Source organism: Melozone crissalis, unplaced genomic scaffold (assembly GCF_028551555.1).
Source record: "Melozone crissalis strain CALT ecotype California unplaced genomic scaffold, PUWL_Pcris_2 ptg000041l_1, whole genome shotgun sequence".
NCBI classification, from domain to species: domain Eukaryota; kingdom Metazoa; phylum Chordata; class Aves; order Passeriformes; family Passerellidae; genus Melozone; species Melozone crissalis.
In genome coordinates, this window is record NW_026535819.1 from 4,547,853 (window position 1) to 4,561,867 (window position 14,015).

General features: G+C 48.0%; 1 protein-coding gene across 8 annotated transcripts in view; it reads left to right on the forward strand.

The window, feature by feature from the left end:
- Positions 1-14,015, forward strand: part of RAPGEF1 (Rap guanine nucleotide exchange factor 1) — an 88,631-nt gene that overhangs the window by 62,274 nt on the left and 12,342 nt on the right. For 3 of the 8 annotated variants that reach the window (XM_054283975.1, XM_054283967.1, XM_054283968.1), the window contains exons 12-14: positions 9,826-10,107; positions 11,384-11,476; positions 13,023-13,111. In XM_054283975.1, the coding sequence (XP_054139950.1) occupies positions 9,826-10,107; positions 11,384-11,476; positions 13,023-13,111 (464 nt within the window). The remainder of the gene's footprint in view (positions 1-9,825; positions 10,108-11,383; positions 11,477-13,022; positions 13,112-14,015) is intronic. The other 5 variants (XM_054283971.1, XM_054283973.1, XM_054283974.1 and 2 more) reach the window with 2 other exon arrangements.

The following is a 14,015-nucleotide window of genomic DNA, read 5'->3' on the forward strand; positions in this document are numbered from 1 at the left end:
CACTCTGCCCAGGTGTAACTCTTGCCCAGGTGTAACTCACTCTGCCCAGGTGTAACTCTCCCCCAGGTGTAACTCACTCTGCCCTAGGTGTAACTCACTCTGCCCAGGTGTAACTCTTCCCCAGGTGTAACTCACTCTGCCCTAGGTGTAACTCACTCTGCCCAGGTGTAACTCTTCCCCAGGTGTAACTCACTCTCCCTAGGTGTAACTCATTCTGCCCTAGGTGTAACTCACTCTGCCCAGGTGTAACTCTGCCCAGGTGTAACTCTTGCCCAGGTGTAACTCACTCTGCCCAGGTGTAACTCTCCCCCAGGTGTAACTCACTCTGCCCTAGGTGTAACTCACTCTGCCCAGGTGTAACTCTTCCCCAGGTGTAACTCACTCTCCCTAGGTGTAACTCACTCTGCCCCAGGTGTAACTCACTCTGCCCAGGTGTAACTCTTCCCCAGGTGTAACTCACTCTGCCCTAGGTGTAACTCACTCTGCCCAGGTGTAACTCACTCTCCCTAGGTGTAACTCACTCTGCCCTAGGTGTAACTCACTCTGCCCAGGTGTAACTCACTCTGCCCAGGTGTAACTCTGCCCAGGTGTAACTTTCCCCCAGGTGTAACTCTTCCCCAGGTGTAACTCACTCTCCCTAGGTGTAACTCACTCTGCCCTAGGTGTAACTCACTCTGCCCAGGTGTAACTCTTCCCCAGGTGTAACTCACTCTCCCTAGGTGTAACTCACTCTGCCCAGGTGTAACTCTGCCCAGGTGTAACTTTCCCCAGGTGTAACTCTTGCTGAGATTTACGCTTCTCACCAAGTGAAGCCAGGGGAGGTGTAGCTTTCTCTCCACGTTGACATGTGTGGCAGGGGACTGAGGAGCAGAGCTGGCCTGTGTGCCCAGCACACTCCTGTGACCTCGGTGTGCCCCAGGCTGCACGTTGGAGCTGCAAAGTCTTTTTGTCCCATTGCATGATGCCACTGATGTGCATGAGTCAATTAAAGGCTGCTGTGTGAGCCTGGCCTTGGGAGAGATAACAGGATGCTGTCCCCAAAACCCATGGATTTAATCAAAGATGTGGAACAGGGGCCGCAGCTCCTTTATTTTTTATTTTTCAGCCTCTGCTAGATCTTCCATCTCATTTTTGCCTGTCTGCTTCCCTTCACGTCTCCATGGTCCCAAACAAGCTCAGTTTGCTTGTATGATTTGCTGATGGATGAGAGCAGGGTTTTCTCTCCTACAGCACTTGTGAGCAGCCTGAAGAGAAAATGGCAGGAGGAGCTGGAAATCATTTAAATCAGAATAGTGTTAGAGCACTGCTTAAATCTCTGATCAGCTGCTTAAATTAAATGGTAATAATAACAAAGTGTTAATATAATGAAATTGAATTCAACCATGGGATTCCACCAGCTCATCAGTGTGGGGCTCATTTTCATGTAAAACTATGTGGTTATGCTCTGATTGCCATGTGATGACAACTGAGAATACACTATTTTTTGACAGTGACCTGGATGTTTAGTAAATTAGGCTTCTCCTGGAGAAGAAATTATCAGGCAATGCTTGAGAAGATTCCGAAGTGTTCAATTAGTTTAATATTAAATGTTTGAAAACAGTATCCTCCCACTGTGCCACTGCTATCTCCCCATTTCAGCACTTACTCATTCTTTAAAAATCAGTGATAATCACTGGTCCAAAGAAGAAGAAAGTGTTCAAGTGCTTTACAAGTAGAGCTACTTCACAAGCCATGAATGAAAGCTTTTGCCTTCCACTTGGGTGAGAGAGAGCACTGTCACAGCTTTGCTGCACACATGAAAAGGCTGAGGGGTGGCAAGGTTAGTGTTTGCATAAATTTGTGGTAAACAGTTCTAAAATTTGAAGTAAAAGTCCTGAATTGTGCAGCTCTCTTGCTTGGTAGTGGTCCTTGCTAGCAAAACATGGAACTGTAGGACTAGATAAAAGTGCTTGACTATTTTTGATTTAATTGGGAGGCTATAAATATGATTCTATAATGTTCTAAAAATACGTGGGCACTTTGATTTTAAAAAGTGTCCTTGTTGGATTAAATGGTTACTACCTATTACATTGCTCTGACCCATTCTCATCTTACTTTGGACTACATTACTGTGAATATATTATTTTAAGAAATGTTAAAACTTCATTAAAAAATCCTTACTCATTTTTGCAGGGATTTGGTGAGGGATAAGATAAATGGCTGAAACAGTGAGGAACAATGAGAACAATGAGACAGGGCACTGTCAAATGAAATAAGCTGAATTAAAAATGGTGATTTTTCCATTAGTACCTTTAAATTAGGGTCATTTCATAGTTTCTCATTATCTGATCTATTTTTTCACAGCCAAAAATGAGATTTTCATTGTGAAAGTGTCTCTGAGCTGCAGAATACCCATGTCCTGACCCATGTAATGCCATAACCACAGTTTATCCTGTTTCCCCTATCCCTAATAAGACAGAGATGTGAAACAGCTGTGGGGTTTGGATCCCTCCTAGGGTGACACCCACCCTCCATCAGCCCTGGCGGAGCAGAGCAGCCCCTCCTGCAATCTGCCCCAGGAGGTTTCACTCGGGGGATGCCACCAGGAGCCCTTCAGCATGCTGCTCTGCTCCTCATGTCCTCTTGTCTTCATTTCTCCTCTCTCCCTATAGAAAAGGCACTGGTGAACAATAAACCTGGCAAAAATCAGCATTATCTGCCACCAGCCCCAGCGAGGAGCCGGTGCCAGGGAGAGCACACCTTTCAGACACTGCCAGCTGAGCACTTGGCCTCTTGTGTACCCAGGTAGCAGCAGTGGCCATCAGATCTCCTAAAATTATATGTCTCCTACATAAATTGTTATATAATCATTCTGCACAGGAAGCAAAAACCTCCTTGGATCAATACCAGGAAGTCTGAGCTGCTGAACTCGATGGCTGTCCCCTGCCCCAGTGTCAGCAGGGCCCTGCAAGTGCAGCCACTTTGCAGAGAGTGCCCTGTGCCTTTTCCCTTCCCTTGCCCTGCAAGTGCAGCCACTTTTCAGAAAGTGCCCTGTGCTTTTTTTCCATCCCTGGATCCTGGCTAGGGATGGCACAGGAGTCACTCCAGGGAGGACCTGTCCCTGTCCCCATCTTTTCACGTGCCACGTGTTGCTTTTAAGGGTTTTCCTTTCATTTCTTTTCTCTTTCCTTTTTTTTTTTTGCCCAACTCCAACTTAAGGTGTTTTGATTATATTAATTATCTTATTTGTTCTGTTTAAAAAAAAAAATTAAATTATTTTGTTTTGATGCAGCTTACTTAAATTGGCCCTGGCATTAACAAAGTGGGAGGAAATGTGGGAACAGAGCCATGAAATTACCACTGTGAGGGTGACTCTTGCAATATTTTCCTCCGAGCCAGCACCACACTCTGCTTGTTATCCCCTTAGCTCCGTGCTGCAGGTGAAGGATTAGTGCCTTACTCCTGATTTACATGGCTTAACAAGACTGTTTGCAGACAGCAGAAAAGAGGTGAAGTTGTTGAGAGCATCTTTTAATTTTTAATGGATGAATTTTTCCAGAGCCCTGACTCCTTTCTCTGCAGTCAGCTCTGCAGGGGCTGCTGCAGCCCAGCTGCCACCACTGCTCTGTCAGCCCACTAATTGTGCTTTTCCCTCCTTTGCAGGAAGTTGTGTCAGAGGTAATAGCTTTTACTGGATAGAGGCAGATCTTGAGCAACTGGATCAGACCTCATAGGTTTGGCAAGTGGAGCTGTTTTGCATCCCAGTCTGACTCGTGTCTGGCCTCTGTGCCAGCAGGGCTTGTGTTGGTGGTGTGGGCTGGTGCTTTAAGGAGCTGCATCATGTTCCCCATCCCATGGACACTGAGCCATTAAACCCCACACTGGGGGGACAGCTGGATTGTTGAAGAATCATTCATGGGATTTCCACCTCTTTTGGAAGTTCTGAGCAGTGGGGAAGGAGGTTTGCAACAAGAAGCATCGTCCTTGGTTATGGTGGGCAGTAGTTTCTCTCCAGCTGATCACTCCTTCCCTCCTTGTGAGCACAGAGCTGCTGTCCCTTGGTTCAATCCATCCTTGTGCTGTTTGCCTGGAAATGGGTGGGCAGGTATCCCAGCAGCAGCAGCAATAATCAGATCTTGAAATCTCATTACTTCCTGGCAGCTGGAGAGCTCTGCACTGCTGAAGGAAATACCCAGTGATGAGCTCCACTGCTCCCTTGGCGGCTGCAGAAACTCCTGTGGAAGCTTTTCCTCACTGAAACAAGGAGCAGTTGTACCTCCAAGGCATGTACATGCCATGAATGGAAATTTGGCTGCATCCCTCACTGTGTAGAAATAAGTTGCCTTTCTCAGATTGTTGGGTTTTTTCTTATGTTTTCTTTTAAATTAAGGAACATTTCCAGTAATTACCATTAACCAACTGGCTGTCAGATTCCAGCAGAAGGCACAAGTGATTCCCTTGTGAAAGCTCCAGTTCAGTGCTTCTGTTCTCACTTGTTCTCACCATTCTTGAGCAAATTGAGCAAGTGCACAGAAAATTCACAGCAACTGTTCTTCTTTCTTGTGTGCGTGCTAACGTATGTTCAGGAAAAGGGGGGTCAGATAAGTGATTAAAGGCGTGCATGACACAGCCATGTGCTTCCCACGTTTTCCCTGCCTGGTTCCCATTCCTGGAGCTCACTCCCAGCCTGCAGCACACACCAGGCTCTGCCCTCAGCAGGATCTGAGCTCTTTTCATTCACATGGTGAGAGCCTCAGTCAGACCATGGCTGGGAAATCATAATGTGTTTGCTCCTTTCTGTCCTGAGGTTTTCACTCCTGAATTTGGAGCAGAGGGAAGGGGGATTGAAAAGATTTGCATCCCTTTAACCACCTGCTCTGACTTAGGCATTGTTTTGCCTTTCCTGTTTAGCATTCCTTCTGTGTTTGTGTTCATTTCCACTGCCTGTGGCAGGCTTGGACATTGGTAGTAATAGTGCTGTTGCCTGCTGCCATCATTGGATCCTCTGGGGTGGTGAAAACCATTTCCCCTGGGGGTTTATACATTTTCCTTGCAGTTGGAACCCTGCAGGTCTCTGTAGGTCTTGCTGACCAGTCCCATGTTGACTGCACAGGCCACACACCCCATGTTTTTGTGTGACTGATCTTTGAGAAGTTTTGTCTTGGTCTCCAGACTCTGTTTTTTCCAGGTCTGCCATCTTGATCTGGGGGCTTTGTCCACAAGCTAAAGAGTTGATGCTGGAGCTGCAACTGAATTGAATTCTGATAATTTCCAAAGAGGGATGGGTGACAGCATGGTTAATGGATCTTACAAATGTTTTCTTCCCCTGCTGCCCCCTTTGTTTTGTTACAAAGATGTGCAGGAGTCTCTCCTCGACAAGGAAAATTTGGATTTTGTGTTTTCTTGTGCAGAAGCCAGGAGACACAAGAATCCCCATCCACCCCTGCACTGTGGTAACCATCAGTTAAAACCAGGGAGGTCAGCTCTGCAGCCAGGTCAGAGGCCTTGCTGAGAAACATTCCAGCCTGAGGAGTTGCTGCCTTTCCTGTGGCAGTGCTTGAAGCCATTCTGTTGGCAGCTTGTGTTTCCAGCCATTCATTGCAGGAGCATTTCCTTCCTCATTAGCAAAAGTACCTGGAAGCCCAGCATTGTGTTATGAGATAGGAAGTCTTTTCAAATAGCTGTCTGTGCAATTATATTCTTAGAGTCTAATGACTTTGCAACACCCAGTATTTTGTGAACATAATTCTGTACTGTTACAATTTGGGCATCCAGTTCTGGCCAGTTGCCCACATAGTTCCCCTTAATAACATTAGCAGGGGAGATCTGAAAGATTGATCCTTTCCTCTGATAGCTTCATACTTTGGGAGTCTGATGCTCTACCTGGTCTGGGAGTGTCTGGCAGGATGGCAGGTTAATTTGGCAGAAGTCCATAGGGTAACTGAGAAGGCTGTGCTTAAAAGGTAAAAACTGTGTCTGCTGATGCTGCAGATGCTCTGTCAGCCATGTAATTGAATTCAACTTTGGATTTGGGCTGGAGGCTGCTGTAACTTGGAACCACTGACTCTCTGCATGTATACCCTGTTAGCTGTGCTCAGCCATGCCTGGTGAGTGTGAAGAAGCATCTCTGCTGAAAGAAGTTTAAATAGAAAAAAGTGCTTATCTCCTGCCATCTAATCCAAATAAACAGCCAGAATGTCACTGACCTCTGGGACATCCTGGAACAAGGCTTCTGATGACGGAAAGCTGTTCTGAAATATTCACAGTCGCAAAAAATCAAAGGCAGCAAATTGAAAAGGTTGAAAGATGCTGTCTCTGGGAATCTTCTGTGTCACAGTGTGTGGTAAATGTTCAGGGTTTGCTTCCTGCTGCTCCCAGGAGATGAGGCTGCTCCCAGCTCAAAGCTGGCTTTGTGCAAGCACTTCCCAAGTGGCAGAGAGGTTTTTATAAAAACCAGTGCCCTGGTGAGAGGAGAGGGAGCTCCTCTTCTCCCTGTCTTGGCTGTTTGCTGTCACAGGTCAGAGTTATTCATGCTGGGAGCTTCTTCTGGTCCTGTGGTGGGAGCTGGCAGTGTGGCCAGAGTTTGGGGACAGCAGAGCATCCTTTCCCTGTTTTGTAGCTTTCCCAGAAATCACTTCTCTTAAAGCAGAGCCATGGAGTAGGAGGTTGTGTCCGTGGAGCCATAACTGACTGACCCTGCAGGAAAGCTCTGAGAAGCTGATGAAAGCAAGCCCTGATTTGTTTCCAAGATAAACTGTTGCCTCTTGGGGGGAGTACTAAAGGATGGCTTGTTTCCTTGTGACACTTGTGTTGAATGGACTGTCCCCTCCCCAAAGAAGTATTTATTTTAGAGGATGACAAGGCTTCCAGGAGGTGGACAACACCCAGATCCCATGGAAGCCATGGCTGGAATTCCTGGGGCAGCTGCTGGCTGGGCTGGGTCAGACTGGGGAGCAGCAGGAATGGGTGCCATATGGACATCATCTCCTCTGCTGGGTGGGATTTTTTTCTCTTTGAAAAGTATGCTTCACTCTTGGCTCTTGTCCCGGCACGGCTGCATAGCTGGAATTCCAGAGCTGCTTGCAGGCTCCGGAGGAAGGAGGGGGCTCCCTGGCTCCCTTTCTACAAGATGCAACTTTACAACAAGATTGGAAGTCGAGAGCAGGCTGGCTAATTAATGCCAGCACACCAAAGGCTTCTCTGCACTGTTCCCTTTGTTAACAGCATGCTGAGAGCCTGTCTGCATCCTTAAATGATTGTTCACGGATCACATAATGAAGATTAATGCATTGTCATGGCTACCTGGGCCTTAAGCTGGCATTCTCAACATATCTCATGCCAAGAAGTTGTTCTGAAGGTGTGTTACGAGACCAGGGAGAGAGAAGCATACAGTGATTTTCAATACTGACTTATCTGCTTTCAAACTTCTAAAATTTCTTCAATGTTATGTTATATTTAGGTCTAAATTGCCTTCAAATTAGGATTAATGTGTGTGAGACTCCTCGAGGCAGGAGCTGTACAAACGTTCCTGCCCCAGAAGCAGTAACTCATGTCCCTGAGCTGCTGGTCCAGGCTGCAGAGCCTGCCCTGAGCTAACCCTGCCAGCACCTCACGCAGGGCTTGTCCCAGAGTGACTTGGCTGAGCGCAGGCATTTCCTTTCTCTGCTGCCCTGCGTGAGCTCCAGTGCTGCTTTGCAGAGCCTGCCTTTTCCTCTGGGTTCAGCAGGTCAGGGACAAAGCCCCCTGGACCTCCTGGGTGGAAGATGTCCATCAAGTACAAAGTGAAGGGCAGCGTGTGCCGCCCGTGTCATGTGGGTGCAGGAAATCCAGCAATGGGGGAGCTGGCACTGAGCTTTGCTGGAGCTAATTATTTCCTCTGCAGGGGCAAAGCATCTTCTTATCAGCACAGCAGTTTTTTGAGTGCTTTCTTGAGCTGTTGAGCAGTGGTTTTGGGGTCTAGGCTGGGACTTGGGGTGATCATTGGAATATTAGTGCCAGTGAGATCGTGGAATAGCAGGCAGGCAGAATGAATCTGCTGAGCCAAGGTGATGTCATGAGCCCGGCGTCTTACGAGGGATTTAGTGGTTTGTGCCATGCAAGTGAAAATGAATAAATGTAGAGCATTTATCCAGGCAGAAAGTAAATACAGAGATTAGAGTTGTCATTGTTACTGAGGCAGCTCCAAAAGCTGACAGTGTCCCTGGAGCCAGCGCTGCTCATCCGGAAAGAAAGGGGCAGGAAGAGAGAGGAGCCTGTCCTAGAGCCAGTCTCCTTTTAGCCACAGGCACATGGAGGGGATTTGCATTTTAATTATTTTTTCAGCAGTCTTTTAAGCTCTCTTTCCAAAGCATCCCCCTCCTCTCCTCTGTATTATGGCCTGCAATTTGTTTTGGGCCCTGAGAATACACCCGGAGCACTGCTGGACCCCACGAAAGGCACAAGGCACAGGCACTCAAGGATTAAGGTGGTGGAAGGTAAAGCCTAATCATTGACCTTTACATTTCCTTTCCTTTGTAGTGGAAAAGCTTTTTTGACCAGGCTTCTGGCCTGAGGCTGTTATCAGTTTAAATTTTTAAGCCCACATGTTTCCTAGGCAGAAACAAAAACACCACTGCTGAGCTGGGTGCTGCTGCTGGGGCTCAGGTGATGGACTAAGCTTTGCTTTTTCTTACCTGCTCAACTCTCCTGAGAAAATGTAGCCTGAATTCTCCAATTCCTGCCTTTGATTCCCTTTCTTTCTGCATCACAGTGGTGTCACTTTTCAGCCTGGTTTGAGCAAGTTGTGTCTGCTTCTTGAGAGCTCTGTGCTGCACTGTCCTGCAGCAGATCCCTCAGTGGAGCAGCACCACAACTTTGTTCCAGCCTGGGGTTTTTTGGATGATGTGATTCTTCTTTCAGTCCACTTGACTATGACCACCTTCGCAAGTTTTAAAATAAACTCCTCTCCAGCAGATTTACCTTTTTTTTTTTAATGATAGTCAGCTTTGTTTTGGACTTACCCTGATGGCAAATCTTACTAGCACCAGATGTTAAAAGACAGAGGGTTGCTCTTGTTTTTCTTGGCACAATATATTCCCACTGCACCCTGTTTAATATTATCTGAACAGTAATCTGATGATTAGGAGAGATAGTGAAATAAAGCTTTACGCAGATGATCTCTTTTCATCTCTTCAGCTGACTCTTCAAGGCACTGCATTAAAGGATTGGTTTGATAAGGAATTCATCACTCCTGAGGGCAATTACCATTTTTGCTCCCTGTTTTTCACGAATGGGAAGGAGTAGCAGCATAATCTCCTTTATCCTTCAGTGTAACTTTGAAGGCAGTATCCAGCCACTCCTCCCTGGGAGCTGTGTGTTCTGGAACAGACTTGACACAGTAGCTGTTAAATTACAGGGCTGGAGCAAAAAGCATCTTAAATTTGGATCCTGTGGAAAATCCCAGAAAAGCAATAAGCACTTGAAGTAGTTTTCTCTATGTAGATACTTCCAGCCTGCTCAGAGTTGTGCTTTCTGTGTACTTTCTGAGCTATCCAGGTTTTCCCCTGCCTAGCAAAGGCTGGATACCTGCAGCTCACACCTTGCTGCTCACTTTCCCTCTGTGAGATGAGCAGCCAGGCTGCTGTTGGTGCAAGAACAGCCAGGAAAAGCCTGGCTGATGTATCCCAGGTAGCAATTCCTGCTCTAGCGTGTGGATGCTGAAATAGTGCTGCCTGTGTTAGAAATGCCTTGTGCTGTCACTGCTATGCTGCTGCCAATCTAATTACTTTTTCTTTTGTCTGTCTCTTTCCTTTCCCCATCTTCCTTGTCTGTTTTTTTTTTTTTGTGTTGTGTCTCTGCATCCTGCAGTACAAATCCGTGTTTAGGTCCTACTCCCAGGACTTTGTGCCTCACAACCAAGTCTCCATACCTCCTTTCCTCTCTTCTACCTCCTCCTCCTGCTCCACTCCGCCTTTCCCGCCCGTCCATGTGTCCCAGAGCCCCGACCTAGCGGTGCCCACTGCAGCCAGCCAGTCACCCAGCACTGTGGATGTGCCAAACTCCTCTTCTCAGGAGAGCAGCTTTAATGGGAGTGCTCCTGTCTGCCTTCCTTCTGAAACCTCTTTCACTGATTCTCTCCAGACGCCTTCGGTGAGACCATCCAAAGGGATGATGATAACGCGCCTTCACGCAAGGCTGCCTTTGTTTGTTGGGGTTTTTCTTTCAAAGAAAGTGTCTCTTGTATTATTACATGCTAAATTGTGGTCTGGTCTGGTTTCCAAATGTGTGTGGATTGAAGAGAGGAAATTTCATGTAAAAATGGACAGCCTCAGCAGGTTTTAGAAAATGTTACACAGATATAGGAAACACAAAATGTCAAATGCTGGTGAAGGGGAGAGTTGGCTGTAGCTTCCTGCAATTGTAAGATAAAGCTGAGGGAGGTAAAGGAGTGTTCTGTGAGGTTGGTAGTTACTAAATGCAGGCTCCTAACAGCAGTTCACATCCTGCAGTTGCCACCTGCTCCCTTCTGAGTCACCAGGAGCAGTGGGTCCAGTCCAGCTCTGTCTCTCCTGTGCATAAAGCCTATTGTTCTCTCCAGGTTCCTGCTCTTCCCAGTCCCCATCAGCCCCAGCTGTGTGCTTGGTGGCAGGTTGTCATATGTTGGTGAAGTGAGGCTAACACTGTTCCCACTCTGCTAGTTTGAGGTCCCAGATCCCTTTGCACATCACTGAGCAGGTCTGTCCATTACAGATACTTTTTTGAACACCTCATTTTCAAGACAGTTCCTCTTCCGTCCGCTGCGAAGCCGAGAGTTGATGGGATTAGAGCTGTCAGCACAGGGCATGCTAGTACTGCCTCTCTGCCAAGTTTGGAAGAGGGTCACTGATTGGAGAGTAAATGTGCAGCTTTTCACGCTTTGGATGTGACCTTGCTTTGCATCTTCCTTGCACTGGGTCCTTGTTATATCCCAGCAGGCCTCGAGTTTGGTGTGTTCTGGTCTGATGGGTCTAGTCCATGCTTGTAGCCTAGTTTGGTGGATACCTTTGATGCCCATGGGGCTGAGGGCTGGTCTGCACTCACCAAGACTGCCCTGGCTAGGACAGGAGCTCTGTGTCCAGCTCTGAACATTCCGCTTCCAGCACCTTGAAATCCGCCCGCTGCACCTTGGCACTCTCACCTGGAGCCCACAGCTCTTGCAAAGCTGTGCCTGCTGCTGCCCAGGGCCCTCAGGATAGTCCTCCAGAGCCAGAAATAATGATCCCCAGGATGGTGCAGCCTCAGTGGCCGCTGCTGGCCACAGAGACAGAGAACAGCTCCGAAGGAGGTGACAGCAGCTGCCAGGGCTGTTCTGCTCGAAGGTTCTGTCTGCCACAAAGCGCTGGTGGGGGGCACCATCACGTATCTCCTTTCATCCTGTCTCCCTCAGAGTGAAAACGCCAGTGAGGAGGCTGGTGAGGGTGAATATGTCAATCTGTATTCCTCTGGCCAGAGCAACGGGGAACTCCCAGGCTCTGAAGGAGTAAGTAAAGCCCGAGAGGGGCTGCCCTGCCCGGTGCATGCGCCTGCACGGGGCTCCTCTGCACACCCTGTCTGTCCCTCTGCTGCCCCAGCCATCCCTCTGCTTGCCCACTGCTGGCTGCAGGTCTGGGGGCCCTCTTGGTGCAGGTGCAGAGCAGGAGATGCTTTTGGGGTGATGCTGAGCCCTGACAAGAGTCAGGGATGGCTTCTCCTGCTTCGCTGCTGTTTGGAGCTGCTTGCGTGGAGTTCCCTTGCAGAGAGCTGCACCCTGAGCCATCCTGGGGCCACATCTTTTCTTGTGACTGCTTTGCCTTCCCTATTTTAATACAGAAAGCCTTCTGCACTAAATACTTATTTTTTTCCTTCACTGTTTGGTTGCAGAGTGAATGATTGATTTAGCATTGTACTCACACGCTGTTTCTTCCTTTACCCAAGCCTTGTATCTTAGATATTTCCTAGAGGAGCCAGGGCGTTTTCCATTCCAGGGAGGTCCCATCTTCCTGTTGGGTCATAGGAAACTGGCAGCAGTGTGTGGTGATCCTTTTGCCTGCCCTCCTCTTGGAAGGCACATCTCCTGCAGGATGTGTCCAAGACCTTTATCCATGGTGGTGTTAAATACGCCAAGAGATAGTGCTCCCATCACTTCCCCTCAGGAGACACATCTGGGCAGGCCCATCCTTTTGGGCAGCTCTGAGCAGATTCTCAGCTTTGAAGCAAAGGGCTTTACACAGATAGAGTCTGGAAAAATCCTGCAGACCCCAAGGAAGCCAGGCTCAGCTGGGTGTTTCCATGCTGGGTGGTTTCAGTCCTGTCTGTTCGCCAGGTTTGCATTTCCAAGCTTCACTCTGCATGATGTTAAATAATTCTGAACTCTGACACTTTTGGATTAATATTCCCATTTGCTGTTCATGGCTGTTTGTCTCCTTAATAAATGGCTAATTTAAAATGCTGTATCTTTGCTCTGAGCTCTCTACCTGCTGTTCCGTGCCGCGGGTTCAGCTGGTTCTGCTTTTCTGCATTAGCCTCATTTCCACAGCCCTGAGTCGTGGAGTGGAAACCTTGCATCATTGCAAAACCTCTTGTGATGGGAGAGGAGGGAGGTAGGGAGCAGCGAGCATCCACCCCTGAGGCAGGGGGGCTGTGGTCAGGAGGGGAACTGAAACTGGAGAGCTTCGAGCTGATCGTGTCTGTTTGGATTAAAGCAGGAGGCAAAGTGTATTTCAACAGGAAGGGCTGGAGGAAAAATAAAAGGTCATGAGAGGGTTAAAATCCAAGACAACAGCTGACTTATGTTGTAACTTTCAGCATCATTTCACAATGTTAAAAGCAAACAGTACTAATTACACTAGTCTCCAGAGATGGTCCCAAATTTCCTGTCTGATTAACTTCTGTGTTTTCCTGGCATTTGGCATTAACTTGCATCAATCTTTAACTGCTCTGTAGGAATTTACAGTAAAGGGCCATTTAGAGGCAGGCAGACTGTAAATGCAAGGCTGGCTGGGCTCAAGGACCCCGTGTAATGATGAAAAACTCCTTTCTCTTGGCAGGAATCTCCCCCTGTCAAAGATGGCCCCTCCAAAGACTCGGCTTTGAACAGCAGTGCCATGGGCAAGGAGGGCAAAGATGGTGCTGAAAGGTGAGCCTTGACCCCTGGTGTCCTCCTTCCATGTTCAGAGAGTGCAGAGCCCCAAGATCCCCTCAGCCAAACCATCCTTGGGGTGCCTGGTGTGCCCTAACCCTCCTCCATGTTGTCTAAACCTTTAAGCCGACTTGGTTTGCACAGCCAGTGTTTGATGGGATCCTGAATGCAGAGAACCCTGGCAGGATGTCCTTGCTGAGCTCAGGGAGCCCCTGGGGTTAATGCAGCCTGTGTTGGCACCCTCAGTCCATGTCAGTGGCTGTGCTGTCCCTGACACTGGCTGCTCCCTCCTGCTTCCAGGGAAATGTGTGACAAGAATCTGTATTTGCTGTTTGGAATCATCTTCCAGAGGGAAATTTCTTCCCAACCCTGCTAGTTAGAGGCTGGCTGAGGCCCTGGAGCAGGAGCTTTATATCCCTGCTAATGCTCTTAGCTGTCATTTGCCTATGTAAATGAAGAGGTGCAAGCTGGAACAGATGGGCTTCAGGAGGAGTGGAGTGAGTGCTTCCCTGCTGCTCGAGATTGCTCTTCAATTGCATTTCTAAAGCAAAAACAGAGAGCAGCAGTTGATTTGTGTGTGACAGTCAACTTCCCTCCCCCATTTTCCTGCAGTTGGTTTGAAGGTTTTAATCCCTGCAGTGAAGGAGACAACACAAGAGTGCTCTGCAGAGCTCACTATCTGCCCAAAATATTGACTGGTGCACAGGATTTTGGCCTGGGGAAAGCCATGAGGAACATAAGTACTTTGGTTTGGGTTTTTTTAGAAATACAGGCACAGAGAGGACATGTCCTGGCACAAAAGTACCAGCCTTTGGGGGTAGGAATGACCAAAAAAATGGTCATGATTTTCTGCTCTATTTTCCCTGTCATCTCCCCTTGTCTCAGCACAGCAGGTCATGAA